A 23,201-nucleotide genomic window follows, 5' to 3' on the forward strand; every position below is an offset into this window, starting at 1 on the left:
AAAAAAAAAGGCAAAAGCCATATGACAGCAGAAAAAATTTCAAGACCTTTTAGCAACTACTGAAATTAACCTGATGAACCCAATTCTTGCCACAGGCAAGGTAAACAAATTGACCCTATGACTTACACATAGCTTTGCTTTGCATGTAAGTGGAGGATCACTGGCGTCAGGAGTTTCGACAAGAAAACTGAAGCTCTGTTTGCTCACACAACAGTTCTCTTCAAAAGTGAAGGACAAAATAGAATGGCATAAGTAATCAGTACAGTGAGGGCATTTCCATTTTAATCTATAAATCTGCCTAAGTCACTTTGACTTTGTCTTTACAGCAGAATTTGTCTGGGCATGGCATTCTTGAGTTTAAGCCTCCGAAGTCTTAAGTGGTGCTTAAGTTTAATTGCATGGTTGTGCCAACAACAGGGCTGTATTAGGTGATGGGCTTTTCTGTGAGGGCACATCCCACAGCCTTGAGCATTGTACTGAGGTATTTTCCAAGTTATTGTGGGATACTTGCCTTTTTCCCTTAATCTGTCTGCAAAAGAGTAATAAACCAGAAAGCTCTGGTGTGATGTGTCCTTCCTTCCAGTGAGTACCCAGTTGTTCAAGCTGTTTACCTTCATACATCTCTCTGGACTTGAGCACTTGGGTATGTGCTGATTTGGCTGGAGGTCTTACCTTGTAACCTTGAGAAGACAATGGTGGGCCTTGCTTAGCAGCTCACTCAGGCTGAGGCATGGCAAAGACACTTGACAAAGGTTTTACCAGCTGTGGACACCCCAGTGCTGACTCATTCTGGACCAGAACAGCACGCACAAAACAGTAGGACTGTTATCAGCCTGCACCCTTGGGTTGATCAGCTGTGGCCTTAACCCTTCAGCCCCGGGACACCCCAGTGAGATAAGACCTCAGTTCCGGAGGGGCTGCCATTGCCCATGAGAATTTGGCTATCCCAGAGCATCCGTGGTTGGTGGCTAAGTTGTTTGGTGCTGGCAAGTTGCCTCCTCTTGTGTAGTCATGATGACCCATGAGGCAGCTATTGCTATGGTTTATTGGCAGGGCGTGTTGCTGAATTAACAGCAGGAATAGAAAGAATGACGTTCCTGAAGTGTACTGGAGCAGCTGACGGCACTAGTGTGTCCAACATTTGTCTTCCACCAGCTCACAAAGTATGTGTGAAACAGAAAGGACAATAGCAGTTCATTATTGCATGCCTAACCCTAGCCCCAGTAGAGACCCACAGACATTCATAATGCAAGGTTCTCTGGTAAATAGTGGGATTCCAGGGTATTCTGGCACTTACTCACTCATGCAAGTGGAGATTTATCTCTCTAAGCTGTAACTGTCTGCATCTGTTGCTGGTCTTTAGCTGTCCTGATTCGTGAAGCCACACCTTGAACTGGAAGTCAGGTTTAACTGCACCCTAAAGAGAGGTGTGAATTGTACCCATGTAAATGAATAAATCTAAACCATATAAATTGCAAGGTGGCTATAGACCATACATTCAGCCAGCTGAAAAGACCATGTTTCTCCCTGCTGCCTCTTCTGGGATCCACCCTGCCTTTTGTGTACAACGGTTATCGCCATGTCTTACAGATAGCATCCGCGGTGGCAAGGGAGGGAGAACTTCCAGCAGCGATGAGCTGAATATTATCCTGGTTTGCAGGCCTATTGCAGGCATCTGGCAAGTGCCCTTTCTGCAGCAGGGACCCATTTAAGGGGAGCAGGGAAGTCAGGGGTGATTTGTTCTTTCCTCTGCTTTCTTTATGGAGAAAAATGTGAGGAGCGCAATTCATCTGTGACTACTGTCACAAGGTTTTGTGTAAAGCTTTGGTATCATCTTCCCTATCCTCCCAAGCACCCAACCCCTCATAAGCAGGCACTTCATTCAGAACCAATACCAGTATGTCCAGCTCAGATCCCACCATGTGGAGAAGAAACTGGGTAGAAAACATCACGGCATTACCCTGGGTGTCAACAGGACCTTTCCTCAGAGCTGTAACAGTGAGAAAACAGAGGGGGCTGCTCTTCGTGCTCACTCCCATGCCTGCAGGCATGGGTGGGCTCAGGGTCTGGCTGGAGCTGGCTATGGACCCCTACTTGTGTCCCCAGCTCCCATCCATAGCTTGGTGAACAATGCACGCCAGACCTTCTCATGTCTTAAACCATGACCTTGTATAGCTATTTTTTCCACACACAAACATGCTCATTTTTCTCCTGCTTGTGTTTTTGTTGTGCTCTTCGCATTGGTTTTCCATTATTAATGTACTTTAGTTCCACTGGTAATAGCTAGGTTCCTTCACTGCAGACGTATTTTTCTCCTCTCCCCAGAGGGTTTGTGGGCACGGCGAGGCAGGGAGCAGAGCAGGGAGAAGTACAGCCTTCATAAATCAGAAGGCTGAATGAGCTTTTCCCAAGGTAAAGGCGATGCCTCAGTTGCTGTTTCATGTAGAATAGATCTTTTAGACTGATATGTAGGGGTTTGTTTCATATGCTGGAGCTACCTTCAGGAATGAATCTTCCCATTGTATATAAAGCCCATCTAACTGCTGAGAAAAGAGGGCTTTTTAAAAAATGCATTTCATCATATAATGTTTACATTTTCTTTACATTGTTATAGACTTACTGACTATTTGGCAGCTGAGACTTTTTAATAGTTCTGTTTTTCTTCTGTTTTTGAAAGCTAGAGGGATCCTGTCAGATTTGGAAGGGCCAGGAATTGACCTATTGTCTCTATTTGCCAACTCCGTGTAATTCCTTGCGCAGGATATTTTCATAAACGAATGCCTCAGTAAAGCTGTTTTAAAAGGGGGAGGGGAAAAAAAAAAAAAAAAAGTGGCAGGAGCCCAACACCCAGCGATAACAAACACGTGCAGCTCAGCAGAGGGGTGAGCAGCCCCTCGGTGAGAAACCTCTGGGCAGCTATAAGACGATGAGTAACCCCTGCCACGGCCATGCCTTGGCAGTCAGAAGCCATGAGTCAGCCCCCCCCTTCCAAATTATAAGGGGGAGGTTGGCTTAAGAGTCCTTAGGCTTTAAAAATAATAATACATGTGGAGTTTTCTTCTTTGCCCGTCTTTCTGATGTTTGGACCCTTGACTATACATTCTGCTCATGTTTTCCCATTTCTCTCACCGACCCTGTGGTCCAGCGCAAAGTTACATCATTTTTTTTTTAACTGCAAGCCGAGGTTCTCATCTAATCGCTTCACGCCAGGAGCTGGGGCTTAACAAACAATAAATATCACAAGGCTGGCAAGGAGCTCTGAGAGCTCGCGCTGGTGATTGCTTCAATAACAAACTTGGATGTTTACGCAGTGTAGAAAATAGACGCAGTGAGAAAACAGGCTTCAGTTTCAAGATATAAATCTTCCCCATTGTGAGAAATAGCTTCAGAGAGCTGTTTGTTTTAATTAATAGTTGCAGAATGGTGAATAATTGGAATAAAATAGCTGGCCCAAACCTTCACCTAAATCCTAGAAGAAGAAAAAAAAAAACAAAAAAAACCAACAACCCAGACATTACAAACTTCTTTTAAGATATGAAATTTCCAGCTAGCTTGTGGCTAAACATTTTCAAGTAAGAACTTATAGCTAGACTCCTGAACTCAGTTTTAAAGAAGCAGTAAGAGTCCTGATTTTAAATCTGGCTGTTCATTTAAGTTCCTATATATAGATTTAGGAAATCTAACTTAAGGCTTCGTTTCTAAAAAATACACCTTGGCCTCTTTCATAAATATATTTTTATATTCACACATATATATATATATATAGTCAGAGAGATGTATGCATCTCTAAAATTCCTGGCTTCAGGCCTTGACTTGGCAGTGAAAAGAATATGTGAGGAGGTTTATGAAAAATAAATCTTTGCATTCCTCTAGCACCTTTCACCTGAGTATCTCAAAGCAGTTTACATCAAGGAAGAATTATGCCATATAGGGAAATATTTTTAGCCCTGCTCAACCCTAAGAGGAAACTGCAGCACGGAGCAGCCCAGTGATTTGTCCCAGGTTGTTGTGGTGCCAGAAAACCCAGGTTGATGGGTTTTCTGACCTGACCCAAGCTAGGGAGTGCTGTCTGTCTCCTTTGTCGCCCCTGCCACTCTCCCCATCGCCTGCGCCCCGCTCCCACCTCGCTGCCGAAATCCGTCGGGGCTGCCCTGTGGGCTGCAGATCCTGCTGCTGTCACCCAGCACCTTTGTTTCTCCACTCATTTCTCACATCCCATCTCCCTCCACATTTTGGAAAACATGGCCCTGACCCCAAAGAGTTTACAGGGCAAACAGACACGATTTTATGTGTGGGTGAGACGCTAAGAAAAGTGGTCGTCTTGCCAACACCCCCTAATCATTTTGCTTACGTGTTTTATGTCTTTCCCTCATTCTTTATCTTTTTTGTTTATTTGGATTATAAACTTTTCGGGCCGGGGATCCTGCCTCCTTCTTCTGCTTTTGCAACACCTACCACAGCGCGGCCCCGAAGCCGGTTGGAGCCCTGCGCTGCTACCACAGTACAAACAATAATAAATAAAACCAGGACTGTGAAGAGATTATAATTAGAGCTGTGCAAAACTCAGCAGTTTTGGTTTGCATCGGTTCCTCCCTGCTGAGTCTACATTGTGTTTTGGATTTGTATGCAAAAAACCCAAAGCAAAACTCCCGAAGTGCCAAGTGTGGCCGGGTCTGGGCTCAAAATCGTGCACAAACCAGAGTGTTTTTAACGGTTCCTCCTTGAAATTATAAATCTGCCAAGGCTCAATCCAGGTTTACTGAAAGGTTCTTGAACCTTTGCAGATTTTGGGGGCCAGCCAAGTTTTCGGTTTCATTACAAAAGTCTCTCTCAGCTCTGCTTAACATACTAATTGCCACACCACGCTGCCCTGTGGCTAACAAGAGGATTTAATCTTCCCTGGCTGCTCATGCAGATCCACTCATGAGCGCTATGGCCATCTTTAAAACCGTATTTCAGATTGCCACATTTGCTGGCAGTGCCCAATTGCTGCGGGTAAACAGAACCGTGTCTGAAATCATGCGCCGAAGAGTTTGCCCTGCCCTGGGATGTAGCACTGCAACTGCCTTCAACCAAGTAGTCCCTTGCCTTGCTCGCCTGAGTCCCTGGGGGAGCCCATTGGGAAGGAAATGATGAGCAGAAGGCTGGGGGAGGCACGGTGTTTTGGCTGGCAGCATGGACATGCAAGCCTTCGCTGTTACCCCCCTTGCACACATAGAATCACAGAATCATTCAGGTTGGAAAAGACCCTTGGGATCATCGAGTCCAACCATCAGCCCGACTCTACAAAGTTCTCCCCTACACCATATCCCCCAACATCTCATCCAAACAACCCTTAAACACATCCAGGGATGGTGACTCCACCCCCTCCCTGGGCAGCCTATTCCACTGTCTGACCACTCTTTCTGGGAAAAATTTTTTCCTAATGTCCAGTCTGAACCTCCCCTGTTGCAGTTTAAAGCCATTAAATGGTCCACACATGGGTCCTGGTCCCCTCTGCCTCTTTTGTAAGGGCTGAGGATAGAGGTGAAGGGTTCCAGCCCCAAAATAGTGATGATGCTTATGCAGCCAAACGGCCCAAGTGGTGCAACACCATGTACCAGGGCCAAAATCAGACAGATGGGGAGAGTAAGAGCCTCCCCTGGCTGGGGGAAGCCCTGTACCCAGGGGATGGTTACAGGACAGACTGGAAATTGGCCAATGTGACGCCCATATATAAGAAGGGTCGGAAGGATGATCCGGGAAATTACAGGCCTGTCAGCTTGACGTCGGTGCCCGGGAAGCTGATGGAGCAGCTCATCCTGAGTACCATCATACAGCACATGCGGGACAACCAGATGATCAGGCCCAGTCAGCATGGGTTTATGAAAGGCAGGTCCTGCTTGACAAACCTGATCTCCTTCTACGACAGGGTGACCCGCTTATTGGATGAGGGAAAGGCTGTGGATGTTGTTTACCTTGACTTTAGTAAGGCCTTTGACACCGTTTCCCACAGCATTCTCCTGGCAAAACTGGCTGCTCGAGGCTTGGATGGGCACACGCTTTGCTGGGTAAAAAACTGGTTGGATGGCCGGGCCCAAAGAGTGGTGGTGAATGGAGTTAAATCCAGTTGGCGGCCGGTCACAAGTGGTGTCCCCCAGGGCTCCGTTTTGGGGCCACTCCTGTTTAACATCTTTATTGATGCTCTAGACGAGGGGATCAAGTGCACCCTCAGTAAGTTTGCAGATGACACAAAGTTGGGTGGGAGTGTTGATCTGCTCGAGGGTAGGGAGGCTCTGCAGAGGGATCTGGACAGGCTGGAGCGATTGGCTGAGGCCAACTGTAGGAGTTTCAATAAGGCCAAATGCCGGGTGCTGCACTTGGGCCACAACAACCCCCAGCAGCGCTACAGGCTTGGGGAGGAGTGGCTGGAGAGCTGCCAGTCAGAGAGGGACCTGGGGGTGTTGATTGACAGCCGGCTGAGCATGAGCCAGCAGTGTGCCCAGGTGGCTAAGAAGGCCAATGGTATCCTGCTTGTATCAGCAATAGCGTGGCCAGCAGGGACAAGGAAGGGATCTGACCCCTGGACTCGGCACTGGTGAGGCCGCCCCTCGATGACTGTGTTCAGTTTTGGGCCCCTCACTCCAAAAAGGCCATTGAATGACTCGAGCGTGTCCAGAGAAGGGCAACGGAGCTGGTGCAGGGTCTGGAGCACAGGTGTGATGGGGAGCGGCTGAGGGAACTGGGGGGGTTTAGTGTGGAGAAGAGGAGGCTGAGGGGAGACCTCATGGCCCTCTCCAACTCCCTGAAAGGAGGGTACAGAGAGGGGGGATGAGTCTCTTGACCCAAGGAACAAGCGCCAGGACAAGAAGGAATGGCCTCAAGCTGCGCCAGGGCAGGGTTAGACTGGCTCTTAGGAAATATTTCTTTGCAGAAGGGGTTGTTGGGTGTTGGAATGGGCTGCCCAGGACAGGGGGGGAGTCCCCATCCCTGGAGGTGTTTAAGAGTAGGGTCAACATAGCGCTTAGGGATCTGGTGTAGTTGAGAACTGTCAATGTTAGGTTAATGGTTGGACTAGATGATCTTCAAGGTCTTTTCCAACCTAGACAATTCTGTGATTCTGTGACTCCACCTGGCACTAGCAGGGTATAGGAGAGCTTTTTAAATAGCTGGTTGTCAATAAATACATTGTACAAAAGTATTTTGGATCAAGCCATTTCCACTCCTTGCCTGTGATGAAGAGCAGCAGGCAGCTAGTGCAGGCTGGCCAGGGAGAGGAGGTGAGAACATCTCTCTCCATCACCAGGAGAGGAGGGGAGTACCCAGATCAACATGCCCGCTGCCCCTACCACAGCATCCAACAACTCAGGGGAGTAGAGACTTCCTGGCTCGTGACTTGCAGGTGTCCCAGAGTTCTCCATAGGCTGTGCAAGTGAGGCTGGCTCCTGTGCAACACCACGTGCACTTTTGGCGTATGCGAAGTCACAAGTGTTTGAACTAGAGCTGGCAGGAGTTTTTACATCAAAATGCGTCTTCCCTGGCAAAATTTGCAGGATCTGCCATACTACAAAAAATCATATTGATTTTGATGAACTTTTTAGAAACAATAAGTTAGAACAAGTGAAGATCTGAATGGAGGTATTTCAGTGTTTTGAAAATGAAAAGTTGTGGGGGCATGTATTTCACAGTGATTTTTGTCTTCTGCAAATTATTATTATTATAAAGGGAAAAGTTTAGATTTCATGGCAAAGAAATTATTTGCTTTTACCCAGGTTTGGCATGGTCTGGGGTTCTGGAGGATGTTTTTTTGTTTTGAATCTTTTTGCACGATAGAAAATCCACTTTCTTATTAACAGTAATTAAAAACTTAGCTCAAATTCCTAAAAAAAAGCAGCTGTGTGCCTTACCGTGGACATTTCAGCTGACTATACCAGAGGTAAGGGAAAGCAGGGCGAAGAACCCCGGCTTTTTTGATGGGGTGCACAGTGCCTCAGATAGAGCACAGAGCGTGACCCTGGTTCACTTAGGGCTTTTGCTTTTTTCCTCTGTTCCTGTGTAACCTGCAAGCAGTAAAAGAGTCATTTAAGCGTGGAGGAGGAGGCATCCATGGCTCAGGGATCCAGGCTGGAGGCAGCTCTCCTACGTGAAACCTTTCTAAAGTATTAATTAGCAAAAAGATAGATATCTTATTTTTCTTCTCACTGATAGCTATTTGCCTATGGTGTTAAACAAGCTTGCTCTGAAGGGACAAGAAACACTGCAGAACAACAAATAACCCAGGCATTTTTCAATATGTCTTAGACATATTATAGATTGAGTTAGTCAATCAAAGTCATAGTTCATGGTGAGTAAAAGTAATAAAAGAGCAAGTAGATGTGAAGCTCAGCAATTAAATCTGTGGGGTTGTCTGTAGTCCCAACAGGTACCTATTTTAGTAATGAATTTTAGCTTATTGACCTGAAAAACTCTGTTTTGCCCCACGGCAGAAAGTTGCATAAAGACCTCCATGGCTTTTCAGTTCTACCTTTAGAACCTCAAAAAAGCCTGTAACCCCAAATCTTAATTAAGCTGCAGCACCAGTTTAAATTATTTTACTAAATGCTGGGACAGTGAAATCTCACCAGGCCATTCTTATATTCCTACACCTCAATGTTCATGTTAATACATGTCCCTTTTTATTGCTGCGCTCTTCCTCTGCAATGATATATGAAAAAGAAGAGACATGCAAGAGAAAAATGATTGTTTCTTCAACCAAGATCTATAATACTCTTCTCCCCAGCAGTATTCCCTGCAGTATAAGGCTAAAGAGCTGTAAGAGTGACAGTAGGTATAACCAGCTTTTTTTTTTTTTCCTTAATTAACAGTGCAGTGCCTTGCAACAGAAAGCTGAAGCAGGTTTCTGCTGACTTAGCATATGCCTCATGAGGAAGAAATCTATCTGGCAATTATGGCTTTGCGTCTCCCGCCCTGTCTCCTGTTGTTTGTATAAGACACCGGTACTTCTGCCACAGGCTTCTTCATACAGCTGTCCTGTCAATGCCAGCTTTCATAGGTAATCCATCCAGCTCAGCAGAGTTCAAATAAGACACCTCCCTTTCTTTACTTTAATTAATGCTTTATTTGAGTCTCCCCTGGGGAGGTAGCCATGCTGATTTTTCAAAATTCTCTGTTATTTTTCAAGCACAAAAGAAGTGGAAAACATCCACCACTGAGATCCTGGATTTGGAAAATCTGCTTTACTCAGTGTCCTATTCTCAGTCAGTGTTTTAAATGCCCATGGACATCTCTTTAGCTACAGAACATATTATGCAATTAATTCTCCAGCTTGGGAAGGAGAAAAAAGACAAATCCAGTCAAATTCATTCTCCCTGCAACCTCTCGTGATGCTCTGCATCCACAGTTACTGTAGCTGTAGCCACTTTATGCACTGATTTATGCTGTCACACCCCACGTATTGCTCAGACCCTTCCAGGTGCTGAGCAATCTCAGCTCAAGTCATGAACCGTTTCTTGCTGCGTAGTTGCTTTTCCTGCATAGTTTATGCCTGTGGCTTTTGCTGATCTGGGACCGAATGCTGTGGCGTGGTATGACTGAACAGACAGACAGACACCCAAAACGTCAGGTCACTGCGGCTGCAAAACCAGACCAGACAGTCCAGAGTCCACCCACTCGCCGTGACTTTTTCAAGAATTCATTAAAAGTATGTGTGTGGTAGCGCTGTTAATCAGGCCTGGTATACACAAGCAAGCTAGCAAAATCCATCAAATGACAGATAAACCAGACAGGCTAAAACCAAAGGGTTCCGCAAAGCATGTTTGAATCAGTAAGAATCAAGAACGGCTACGCCCTCAATCAGCACTGTCTGATAATATTTTACTTGCTCTGGGTTTCTGTGTTTTAATGAGCGAGCAGTGGTGTTTTGTAATCCTCATGATTTAAATACATAACACCGCGTTGTGCTTCTGTAGCTTCTTCCTCAAATTGTGTTGTGTGCGTTAAGCAAGGCTCGCGGCATCCTTCAAAGGGTGTGAGAGTTTCAGCGAACTTGTTACGTAAAGGTGACCCTAGAGACTTCTCTCATGCAGAGTAGAGAAGAAATAAGGGCAGAAGTTTTCATTCGCCCTTTTCAACAGCGCATAGTACAAAGGTACAGTTTTCACTTTCCAGGACCCTATGAGTTAGCTCCTATCAAGCTTACTTCATCGCTTTCACTGAAATAGGGCACATCAAAATGAGTGTCCAGGCACAGGTTCCCCTGGAACAACAAAAGACATGTTGTAGGCTTGATTTCCTGACATCAGCACAAATTTGTGCACAGACCAGCCCTTAGTTTTGCTGTAGGATTTAGCTAAAACAGTATGACGATTCTTTCATGGAGCTGAAAGTAGAAGCCCAGACGGTGGCTTCCCAATGACACCTTCTGATCTCCAGACAATAGTCCTTTTTCTTCCTGATTAATTTTTTTTCCCTGGCATGACCACCGTGCCACACTTCCAGCCTTGCTCTGCCACGTCCATTTCAATCCTCAAAAAAACAACGGTAGGAACCACAAAGGAGCACCACCATCTTCTCTCCTCCCATCCTCTTCCAACAGGAACTGACCTTTTTTCCAATACAACTTAGTTCCTTCCTACAGCCAACGTTTCAGTCCCCATTCTAGATTACTCTTATCTTTTGTAGGTCTGTGTCTTCTGTTTTGTACCAAGACTCAAACCTATCCAATTTCATGTGATTTCATGTCAGAAAGATAAGAAATGGCAGATTATTTCATCCATGTGGTTAACAAATATTGATGAGGCTCATCCAGGATGTTACTTGTCCTCAGTGCAAGGCTGTGCTGGGGAGTAGACTGGAGCTTGGGTTTATGAAGTCCTGGTCTAGTCCTACAAGAACTGCCTGGAACTTTTCTAGTACCTACATGTCTTGCTATCTAGATCGCCATCACCATAATGCCTGTTCTCTTCCCAGTAATAACACTCCCTCCCTCCCTCCCTCCCTCTTTGCCTTTCTTGCCAATCTATAAGAAAAGATGGACTGATAATCTGAAGTAAAGCTTTGTGTGTGTGAGTGTTGATGAAGGGCAGTTGTGTATCAATACTTGTGTTAAAGCATATAAATGTTACCTTGTCATACACAGTCCATCAGCTTTGTTAACTAGGTGCTACCTTAGCTAGCTGTCAGGTTGGTAGGCCTGTATTAAGTGAATTCAGCCACTCATTTCAGTATCAGTAAGTAATCCTTGCAACTAATCTGAGAAGAAAAAAAACAGCTGAGCTGCAGCATAGTCCAAAGTCTCCTCTGCATTACAGGGACTGGTGAAGCCTATCTAGCCACGAGGCTGGTGGGGTTAGATTTTGTTCTCATGGAGGAGATTTAATAGAGCTCAAAAAAGCAAAAGTAAAGGCAAAACAATCCGAGCGTAGAAGGCTTGATACCATCTCTTCAAAGGGTTAGGTGAGGCACAAACATTAAGTTCATCACACCCATCTAAAATGCTGCGCTTATCGCATCCATCTAGTGAAAGTCTAAGGTCACTTCTTTCGCAGTGCTCCTCTGGCACCATTTAAATACTCAGTGCTGCATTTTCTTTTTCTTGTTTCTCTCTGTCCAGTACTGTTTAGAGATTTAAAAATTAAATTAATCAGCATCTTGGAGCATGAATTCCAAGATTGCTTTATTGTGAAATTAAGGTGTGACTCACACGCAGTAGCTGCATATCCACCTTTGAGGCTGGACTAGCTTTGTTATTTTTGTGTGTTGTTTCTTTCCACGCTGGTTTTGCAGCAGGACTTGTAGCCACACAGTATAATGAGCTGAAAAATGGCAGTGCGTCATCCAGGGTGTGGCTGAAGAGCGATGTCGCAAAGAGAGATGGCAAGATTACAGGGAGGATCTGAGCAGGATCTGGAGGAGGGTGAAGAATGAAAGGTCCTGCAACAACAAAAATAACCATTTATGTATGTAAATCAGGAGAAAGAGAGTTCTACAAAACCTGATCTACCTACCGGGGGAAAATCAGGGGAAAAAACCAACCGTTTCAAAGCACTGGCTGCAAACACACAGGTGCATGTGCAAATAGCTAGAATGAGACAAACTCCCACAGCAGTTACAGCACAGCCAGCAGCCGAGTGCTCCTGCATAACGGTGGCTGTGGAAGGTTACCGTTGTGTCCACTCAAAGAGTGGCACCACTTGAATTTCTTCAGCTACAAACAAGTACTTCTGGGAGCAGTAGAAATTATGCTGCCTGGTTTCCTGTGGCTCTGTATTTTGTGGTTGATTATCCGAGGCTAATAAGGGGCAAGAGCTGAATAAAGCTTTTCCTGTGGTCAGGGCATCCTGTGTGGATTCTCCGGGGTCTAATAATACAGTTCACCTTCCTCTTCTGCCCTTCCTTCAATGAGGCACTAATTTGGATGTCTGTCTTCTGCACAAGTGCCAGACTTTCAGAAATCTGTCCAAACTTTATCTGTAAGGACTCTGTTTCTCTGGCAAATGTGTCTGAAGCTGGCCAGCTTATTCCAAAGCTGCTGTGGCAACATATACACAGATACATCATCAGCTAAACCTCATTTGCTTAGGAAGCCAGGATTCATTTAAAAAAAAAAATAAAAATCAGACCTTCCCCAAAGCAGTAACACTGCTAATATAATCTGCATGCTGACCAGGCCTGCTTTAGAAACCCAGGGCTGAACTCTTGAGAGTTGCTTGGCGATTACACAAACATCTTACACCAGAAGCAGCAACCACAGCCACAGGTCTTACTGCAGAGGTTCATCAGTGCAACTGTGGCATAGGAAATATAAAAATATAATGCTCCCCAAAAGGGTACTGGCAGGAAATACCCCAGGAACAAAGTACAGAGGGATAGACATTTGTGTTTTCATTTAAACAGGAAAGGTAGATGGAAACCAAAATAAATGAAGCTATACTTAAAATAAAGATTACTATATTCTAGGCCACCAAAGGTTATAACACCTGACCTAAGAATGGGTGGGGATGTTTGGGATAAAGGAAGGGAGGCCTGGAAAATTGTGGACTTATCTAGATAAGTTTCATGGAATGAAAATAAACAACCGATATCTGCTAAGGGGTACACGGAATAAGTCAGACAAGACAGTCTGGTGGTTTCTATAATTTTTGGTGTTCATGGAGAGTTGCATCTGCCAGAACAACAGGCTGCCATGGAAATGGGCTTTGTGTAGCTTCTACTCATGTACCTGTTTACCTAACCTTTGAGGTTAGTGACAAAAGCTCCTATTGACTGAAACTGGTCTTTCTGTGCTGTTTACACCCTCATCAGAACGAAGCGAGGACCTGCACGGCTCAGTGTTGGGGCAAGGAGTGCTGGCAGTTGGCTACAAGACATTGACATACCACAGTGAGATGTTTTCCTGTGTATGTGCTGTATCCTTTGGGATACAGCATCATTTTATGATTGAGGCCAATTGCAAATTTGTTACAACTCATCCCAAAAACAGTCAATTAATGGGAGCCTGTTCGTCAAAGCCCTCTTGTTGTTTTAAGAGGAGAGACAAGCTGTTAGTTCTCTGCTAATAAGAATGCCAAAGTTATTTCATGAAGGATGCCGTGGTAGATGCCAATTATCACTCCTCAGAGACTTGAAAAATGGTGATGTAGATATATTTCTGTACGTATGTGTGTATGAGTACTTTAGGAGACTCCAAAAGCTTATCCTAAAGGTATAGTCTTGCAAACTGTTGACCATTCTGGCTCCAGTCCAGCAAAGCACTTAAATATTTGGTGAACTCAGCAAGACTCTTTACATGCTTCAAGCTATCACATCCATAAGCACTTTGTTGGACCAGGCTCACAGAGGCTGCACTAGACCTGCACCTTGCACAAGAGAAATCTCCTCAAGTGAGTCATGGTCTCTATGGCTGGTGTGGCCATTTGCTTCCTCACAGACCAACAGGCTACATCAACATTTGCATTGTATGGCCATGCTAAAAATAAAAAAAATGTTTCAGTGGCTTCAGCATTTCACCTCAGTGAAATTTCTCTAGCAAGGAACAAAGTGAGAGGGAGGCAGTTTTGCATGCAGTGCTATAGAGAAAAGATTTCCCTTCCCAGAATCATCAGTCTCTGGACAGCAATAAATCCACTCAGGGACATGCTAAAAAATAAAGCAATTCCTAAAATAAACAATTCAGACTTTGAACCGTACAATAGGCAATTAGCATGTTTGAATAATTGGGTATAACTATAGGCAGAGAGAAGCTACAAGACCAGCTGTGCATATAAAGCTAAACATAGGCTTTACAGCATCTAATCAAATCAGTCCACCATCTGGTATGAGGAGTAAAATCATGTGACAGACCTGGTCAACATGAGAAAATGACACGAATTTCTGGATAACGAGCTTAAGATAAACCAATATGTTACATGAGTCAGAAATGGAAGCATCCATAAAATGGATTGCGCTCGTTCAACTAAATCACATCTGATTTTACTAAATTAATACCATTTTCTCCTGTGAACTAGACCTTAGGTGACCTATCACAGATAACAAGCTGAGAATATTCAGAAATAAGTACATGCAGGTAGAATAGCTCATGGCAGACAAAGGTTCACATACATTCTTCTCTCCATACAAAATAAACCCTACCCATCAGATGACTCTTTTCCAAGTGGTTGGTGTTAAAGCCCTCAGATCAAGTGTTCCTAAGTCAGAGCTGCAGTGAGTGGATCCTGCTTCATTTTAGCTACCTTGGGAGACAGGAGCTGCAGCAAAGGCTGGAAATAGAGGAAAAGGTAGGGTCTTGGGGGGACATGTCTACACGGTGGTAAACCTGTAAGCCCAAGAGTTGAGCCACTGCTAGAGGAGAGGTGTTCAGTGGACTGAGCTCAGGACTCCGGTGGTTTGGAAACCCTAGGCTGGGATCTTGTGTTTGCATCGCCACAGCAGCTCTGGCCCCAGATGTGGTTGACTTTTCAGTGTCAGCTGGAAAAATATCACATAACACCTTGCAGAGACTCTGGGAATGCCCTTGCTTGCCTACTGTGGCCCACTGTGCTTTGGTGGCTCTTGGCCATCTGTGCTTGGGTTTGCTTAGGTTTGTTGTGGGTTGAGGGCTGCACGTCGAGGAGAGGAAGCCTGTATGTCTTGTGGGGCTTCCAGAACAAAAGCGGCTCCGATAACAGGGGATGGGGCTCAACAATGCAGTGTCTCTTCCAGTCCTCCACCCCTGCTGCCACACCTTGGGCTATCCTGTGGGCACAGCTTCCTAGTTTTCCCCACTTGAGTGAGGCAAACAGGAAGCCAAAGTCAATCCAGCTTAACCAAAAGCAGAACTTGCTGTTGCTCCATGACATTTTGATTGGTAACACAAATTGGGCTGTCTTCTCTCCCTCCTCCATTTCATGCTGCACCCCCGGTACCAGCAGCCCAGACATGTTGCAGACAACTGCATGAAGGTCGTACAGCTCAGCCATTTTGATCAGTTTATGTAAGACTGCTACAGACAGGGAGAGAGCAGAGCCTTAAGGAGGTGACAGGAACTTTATTTGATTTATGGGAGCTTTTGATACAAAGCTCCGCCTACTTAGCAACATATGAGCATGTTTGTGGGTTTACAGATTTACTTGAGTGCTCCATCAGACCATCTTCCCCTTCTGCTACTCCTCTGGAAATAGTTCAAGTCAGTGTGTTGTGCACATAATTGATACTGGCTTTCCCAGCCTCCAGAAATCATATTAAAAAGATAGGCAAAACCTGAGGGGAGGGATTTTTCTGGCTTAAAGTGCGAGGATTTGGGGGAGACCATGTGGCTACTCCAATTCAGTTTTCCACACATGCGTTTTGTTTATGGTGTGCGTGTGCAAAACATGTCAGAAAGAAAGCTCTCAGGGCAGTTAGGAATCTGTCCAGCATGTGGCAAATCCCCAGCATGATCCAGCCCTCCTCCTCCATGCTGCTGCCATTCGTAGGGTCCCCTTCTCCTCAAAGGCATTTCTTCAGCAGGAGCCCACCGAGGTAAAAAGAGGTATTTAGAGACACCAGCTTTCACAAACACAGGCTCAAAAGCAGCCTCAAACAGCACATAGCTATTGAAAGTCACCCTGGAGCTCAAGGTGAAGGGCAGGGACACCCTGCATCCCACAGGTTGAGTGACCCAGTTCCCCTTCATGGCTTGCTGTGACTCACTGGAGCTGGTTGCAAGACATTTTCTTTGTCTAACAGTCCTGCATGTCACCATGGAGTCCAGCCCCCTTTCACAGGGGGATGTTAAAATGAATATACATTTCAACACTCCTTCAGCTCACCTCATAGCCCCAATAACAACAGTGTAATATTTTAAACTGCTTTTGCAAGTCTCCTTTCTACAGGACAGTTGAAAGGATATAAAAGCATTTTAACAATTTTATAGATCGTCTCCGGAGCGCTTTTGTGATGTGGGAGAACAGAAGTTTTGTTGCCATTTGCCCATGGACAGCTGCCAAACTCACCTGTCTCCACCAAGCCTGCGAGGGCTGTATCACATCTCTCTGGAAACTCTGCAGCCAGCCCTGGATGGCTTCTCACTTTACTCAGCTGAAAAACATGTTGCACAATTTAACCCTTTGCCCACGCACTTGCCTGGGTGTGTTACTCAAAAACGGCAACTCGTTCCGTTTGGGCTTAAGGAAAGTAATAGCTGCTAGGTGGTGTTGGAGAAACCTAAAACCAGGACTCTCTTGTGAAAAACCTTCAACCATGTGAAAAGTCTTCTAATCCTGCAAATCATCCTGCTGACTTCAATCAAGCCCTGAAGTGTCCCCAGCTCTCCTTTTGCCCCTCCTTAATCACGGTTAACCAGCCTCTAAATTTGACCCCTTTTTAATAGGCTCTGATTTGACAAGGTACTTAAGAATTTGTCTTTCTGACTAAAGTTTTACAAGTCTAGTTGCATGTTCAAAGTAAGGCATATTTTAGAGCATCTGAAGCCAGAAAGCAGTGGCTTGAGCCTGTATTTAAAATACAAAGCTAAGGATTAGAAGAGGTCTGCCACTGACCACATCTTCTTATGGGTTGCTTAATTTTGCAGGGTCCTGCTTCTAATCTCAAAAATTATCATTAAAACCCTCCCATGCATACAGTTGACACAGGAGAACTGAGCAGCTTCATTTGCTAATGTTCAGGAAATGTTTGCAGATCCTTGTGTGGAAGGTGTGACAGAAGTGTAGTGTAATCTACTCCCTTATGTATGAATTTCTCATTTTCCCTCCCTACAAATGAATATTTACATTCTCCACCCTCCTTTTCTCCTGGAAAGAAAAGTGCATAAAATTACTCCCCATCACATTCTTTCACTGAGTTGGCAAAATACAGAGAAATACGGCAAGTTTAAATGATATGGAATATGCAGGCATAGCTTATCTAAGATCAAGCATACAGATCAAAATCAGCAAAGCCTCACAAAAGAAAGCCCCAAAAGATCTTTCATCTGCCTGATCCCATTCCCTGCCTACACCTCTTTTTACCCTACTGTAATGTATTAGTTCTGCTTTAGTTTCTGCTCTGTGCAACATTTCTGCTTAAGAAAGATTCTGTTGAGTCATTACCAGCATCAGCCAAACAGGCTTTTCAAGAATGGAGGAGAAAATAAAGGCTGTGGTTTTTAAATTAATTCCATGCTGCTTAACCCTTAAACCACTAGTGACTTCCAGATTTCCAACCAAGTTAACGCTGAGCAGAATATGTAGCTGTTGTGCCCAAGGTGAGAGCACTGTCAGTGCTGCTGTCGGTGACCACACCAGAAGGAGAGACCTGCCAGAGCAGCATGGACCACTCTCTCAGAGCAGCTCGTTAGACACGGGAAAAGGCAGAGATGTTACTGACAACACGGGGTCAGGCTGGCTGGGAGGCGGCTGCACAGCCAGACACAGCCTCAGCCGGGGTCCCTGCCCCTTGGCCAAAGAGCATCAGTATCTACTTTTTTATATCTTATTTTTGCTGTTTGATTGTGACTCATCACAAGCCAGGCCTGGCACAACCACCCTCCACCCAGGGGGGCTGCAATGGAAGTGTTCAGTGATTCATAACTGCGCCTGAAAGCACTCGAGCAGAAATCATAGTGAAGGGCCATGCTGCCTAACCCATGCCCTAAATACTCCCTCCTTACTGCTTGAAAATACTGCCTCAGATAACCTGCACCCACACCAAAGCAGAGGCAGGGAGAGGGGCTTTTCTACTAGAAGAGAGCAGTCACGAAAGGAGAAATGAAAGAGAGACGAGCACATGTCTCCCTCCATGAGGTAGGAGAGATACTCCACTCCTCCTTCCACCAGCAGATTGTATATAGGAGAGAATAGTGGTTGCCAAAATGATATAACTTGAATAAGCTCCTGGTACCTTGAGGTTTGAGGGGCCCGCAGGGGAGCCAACGCTTGGAGTGAGAAACGGCAGAGGAGGGGAAAGCGGATAAGGTGATTTTCTTTGCCTTGGTTTTTAAAGCAATCTCAGCCTGCTAAACTTTCAGTCAATGCTGCCAATGGCTACTTCCGAAGTTATCTTTGCATAGAAAAAGGCTGGAATCCTTCTCTCTCTTCATTCTCTCTGTCTCCCTTTTTAAAGAAAGCTCAGTTTAGATCTGATATCAGTTTAAAAGGTTTGCTATCAAAGTTTATTAGACCCACTGGGACAGATCACAGTTTTCAGAGGCTCAGAGTTTCACAGCAGATAACTGTAAAGTGAACCATCCAATGTTCTTCAAAATGCTCATTTTTCTTGGGCTCATCTATTACACAAAGCTGTACTGTATTCGAGCATCATTAGAAGTGATCCCAGTTGCTTACATGATGCTGGCCACAGTTGTGCCTTTAGAGCAAACTAGAGCAGTCAGCAGTCCCCAGCCTGTCCCACTGGCTGATGCTAAGGGGAGCAGGATGTCATTTGCAGTGCAAAGGGATAACGCCTGCTTGGTGCTCCTAAAAAAGCCCAGAATTTTGGAAAAGCAGTAGGAAGTATGAGAGCAGCATCCCTTTAAAAATCCAGATTTGCCTTTCCCTGGTTAAAAATAATAATAATTAGAAAAGCTTCCTCTGCCTAGGGACCGTGCCTGAGAAATTTCAGCTGGAAAACAAAGAAATGAGAGGAGGGATTAGCATGTCGAGCTTCCTATGGAACGGTTGTTCTTTTTTTTTAATGAAGTCATTGGTATTATTATGTGGTTTTTAGTAGGCTATCCTCCTAACAATGCATGGGAATAAACACCGTATCTGGTAGGATCTCTGACTGTAACACGTATCACAGAGGCATCTATTTACAGTGTGAAGGGAGGGGAGCTGTTTCATTTCCCAGGACAGTAATGGAAAGCATGATGTCCTACAACTAAGGGTGGTAAAGCACTGGGAGAGGTAGTGGGAAAAAACATTCACGATAAACCGAAGAGTGAAGGAGAGTTTCAGGGCAGATATTTGCAGGATGCATCACCGCCGAGAGAAGTTGGCAACCGTGGGAAAAGGCTGAGAGACAAAATGGCTGACTCAAGCAGTCAAGTCCTCAGACCGCCAATGTCCTGTCCTTCTGCTGCCACTTCACATGGTTTTACACCCTTCCCTGTGATTTCGTAGAGTCATTTGATCTTTCTAGAGCAAGAGACTAGACAAAACTCAGAGGATCTGCCCACCCTCCCTGCCAGGCTTTATCCATCCAGAGCTTTTGGCCAGGGAATGCCTCTCACCAGAAGCACGTGCAACCATTTGACAGCTCGTCTGCTTTCTGATTCCTGAACAGGTCACGCAGATGGACCAGAAGCTAGATGACATCCTGAACACACTCCAGGCTCAGTTTGGGGATCAGCCACAGGCACAGATGTCAGGGCCAGCCACCCCACCTGTCAGAGAGCTACAGACAACCTCGGATTCCCCCCCAGTGAACCGGAAAATTTGAAAGCTGGAGCACAGCCACATGTCACCCTCTCCTTCTTTTCCATCAGGTTATTTTTAAATCTTGGTGTCTCAGGATTCGGCTGTGTCGTGGGTGAAATGAACTATTCTGCTGTAGTAGATTAAATAAAAAAATGAGAAGAAGCAACAAGAAGCTAGTCATGACCCTAAGAGAGCACATCATAAATTTTGCACCTGCTTTATTAGCCATCGTTAGCTAACCTCTGCCAGCCTGTGGCGGTCCCATGCAGCTAGCCCCATGGCTGACTGCACCCACACAGGGCACGCCGTTGAGGTAAGCATCCAAGCGAGGGTTAGGATGACCCATTTGTGGGCGCGGAAGGGGAAAAGGACTGGTTTTTTGGCATTTAATCACTAAGTTTAATGCTCACAGCATGCCCAAAAGGGGGAAAAGAGCCAGCATTTGAACATGAAACAAATGGAAAGCAGTGAACAGGAAAATTAAACAGCATGTTTTGACTTCTACCAAGCAGTGAGGATCATAAGAAGGGCAGATTTATATGCTAGTGCGAATGACAAAGTAAAGACAACAGGCTACTGATTAAAAATATGGAAGTGTACACAGGCTGGTTGACATATGAAAGACTGAAGCAAAGGCTTCAGCTAATTAAAGCAAAGGGTTGCAAATGAGATGAGATGCATGTTGGAACAGACAGGCAAGAGAGATAGTATCTGCGTAGGCTTACTGCACAAGAACACTGTAATAGCTATCAGCTACGCTGATGACTGTTATGCAAAATGTTCTCAAGCTTTTACCTTCATTCAGCAGCGGTTGTTGACTCCAGTTGCCTTAATTTTAACATAAGAAACCTGTACGGTAATTGGCTGTGAAATATCTGTAAACCTTGGTTCAAGTCGCTGAGTAACAGGGTGCTGCAGGAGGGCTGCAGCTGTGATTGAGAATGGCAGGGTTTCTTAAAGAAAACAGAAATGCACATACTGTTGATGAAAGTTAATCGCTGTTTAAATAAACTGCTGTATATAATTTTAAATGCTAGATTTTTATTTTTTTTCCTTGTAATCTGGCTGTAAATCGAGTGCATACACTGGCTGATACACTGTCACTGTGAAACGGATCTTACCTGGCACTCCAGAAAGGGGACGATGCAACACTTTTGCTAAATATGTAAATAATAAACCAAGCTAAAAAGGGTGCAGTGTTATTTACTCAAGTCTTTTTAATATATTTGCATAACCAACAATTTGAATGAGCAGAAGTCTGCAGAGCAAAGACCTGATTCCTGGGAAATCCTAAATATATTCTATTCCCACTCATATCCATGGAAGCAAAGCCTGCACTGCATTTAAAAGCAACCTGAAAGACTGGTCCCTTAATAAGCATTTATTTGGACCAATGACTGGTCCATTTCAATGTAATCAAATTAGCTTCTAACTATTACCTGTCCCTTTAAAACTCTTTCCCAGGTTTATGTGTCTGGGAATTCAAGCTTGGAAAGAGCACAATGAGACTGATTCCAATCTTTAGATTGCAGGCGCGTCTTAGACAGAATATTAATGATGTGTGAGAGGCAATAAAAAAAAAAAAAAAGCAATGTGGTTTTAATTAAATCAGCTGACAAGCCGCCGTTCCATCTTGTCTGATTACTACAGAGTTACTGAACATGACCAAATACAGCAAGTAACATGGGAAAACGGTAAATAATCATTGTCAGAGCACTGAGTTGCTCCTGGCTTTCAGTCAGGGTCATGAGCTTCTGCAATGGTCCTTTACATGACCTCACTGACTCTGGCCACTCCAAGCTAAATGGGCAACTGGACACCAAAGGTAGGTACTGTTTCATCAGCCACAGGTGAAAAATCTCCCTGGAGATCCCTTTGCTGCAGAGGTTCAGAAGACGAGCCATGCAGCTTTCAGCAGAAAGGCTCAGGGACTTCTGTGGCCAACACGAGGTGAAACTTCCTTCTGATACACTCCAGATATTTGTGTGAGGGGTATGCGTGGTCACTGCTTGGTGGACCGAGGAACGCAACAGTATTTTACTTACTAATAAGTCTCAATAGAAGTGTTAAGGCACTATACATACAGAAACACCTACTAGTCTGAAGCGCCTGAAAAACACACTAAATGCCGTTCCTCGGAAAATTCAGTTAAATAAAATACAAGTGGTCTCAGCTACAGAGAGTGTCAGAAGGGATGAGTGGGTGGAGGAAAGGATAAAGAGACACACAGTGATCCCTTCAGAAAAAGGGAATGTGTGCCAGTGTGCGTGTATGTGTGTGTGTGCACAGGGGTTTTTTGTAAACACGAGCCAAAGTTTCCCCAGCAAGTCTTCAGTGAGACCAGAGCCTGAGACTTTAAGGGTCTGACAATCCAGCAGTGCTGGCCATCCATCCGCTTTACAGCTGGCCACTGCAAACACGGCAGCGTGGCATAACATGTTCAGACAGCACCGCTAACACGTGACTGTGACCATCACTGTTGCCACGATGGAGAGATAAGGGTGTGGCCTGAACGCACTGCAGTGAGGAAGGAAGAAGACTGGTGGGAGACACCCATTTTCACACCATATGGAGAGATTAATGGTAAAAAAAGCAACATAGCTTAGCCTTACTTAAGCAAATCTCCACACCCACAGCTAAGACAAGAGTTGCCATCTAGCAAGATCCTTCTGATTGCCCAGAGGTAAAAGTATCCAGGAGTAGCACTCATGCGACCATCTGGTAATTCTACCTGACCCTTCTTCTGAGCAGAGATGGTTTTGCACAGTGAACAGGCTGCATATTAAGGCATTTGCATGTATTTTGAGTATTTTGAGTGCCCCTCAACCAAGACGTGCTATCAGCAAACGTTCAGCATCAGGCTATGATTTCCCAAGGCAAGAACTGACTTCTACTCAATGTGTTTTTGTCGGGCCTTACCATCCACTAAGCAGGCAATAACAGCATCAGATCTAGGTCATTGTGTATGTACCAACAGTGAAATGGAAAGAGCAGGGAAGAAGCATAGGGATGAGTTTCGGGAAATTCCAACACCCTGAGGAGTCCTCCTGCAGTCACAAGTCCTATGAAGTCATGGGGTGATCTAGGCCTTCAAGGAACAGTATCAGAAGACCATCACGTGCACCATGGTGGGTTTCACTGACTTTGCTAACTGCAATATGGATTTGTTGGATGAAACACCACCAAAAGTGTCTTCTGGAAGAGTTGTCTAAAGGAAGTTGGTCATAATTCTTGCATGTGATTGGAAAGAAATTAAATTTTTCATTAAGATTGTATGCCCCCAGAGTTTACTTCCTTGATCCAACTGCCTGACTTGCCTGAGTTTACTCTTACAGGCTGCAGTACTCCAGG

At 45.0% G+C, this 23,201-nt stretch overlaps 2 protein-coding genes across 3 annotated transcripts in view; one reads left to right on the plus strand and one right to left on the minus strand.

Moving 5' to 3' along the window:
• Positions 1 to 17,510, minus strand: part of LOC141943699 (uncharacterized) — a 54,133-nt gene extending 36,623 nt beyond the window's left edge. The window contains exons 1-3 of the mRNA XM_074869350.1: positions 17,463 to 17,510; positions 16,449 to 16,533; positions 11,681 to 11,910 (exon numbers count right to left, since the gene is read on the minus strand). Coding sequence (XP_074725451.1) covers positions 11,681 to 11,910; positions 16,449 to 16,533; positions 17,463 to 17,510 — 363 coding nt within the window. The remainder of the gene's footprint in view (positions 1 to 11,680; positions 11,911 to 16,448; positions 16,534 to 17,462) is intronic.
• Positions 1 to 21,042, plus strand: part of LOC141944837 (potassium voltage-gated channel subfamily KQT member 1-like) — a 507,306-nt gene extending 486,264 nt beyond the window's left edge. For both annotated transcript variants that reach the window (XM_074872065.1, XM_074872064.1), the window contains one exon: positions 19,717 to 21,042. In XM_074872065.1, coding sequence (XP_074728166.1) covers positions 19,717 to 19,872 — 156 coding nt within the window. In that variant the 3' untranslated portion in view covers positions 19,873 to 21,042. The remainder of the gene's footprint in view (positions 1 to 19,716) is intronic.
• Positions 21,043 to 23,201: the final 2,159 nt, after the last annotated feature.

The sequence above is a fragment of the Strix uralensis genome, chromosome 5 (assembly GCF_047716275.1).
Source record: "Strix uralensis isolate ZFMK-TIS-50842 chromosome 5, bStrUra1, whole genome shotgun sequence".
Taxonomy (NCBI): Eukaryota; Metazoa; Chordata; class Aves; order Strigiformes; family Strigidae; genus Strix; species Strix uralensis.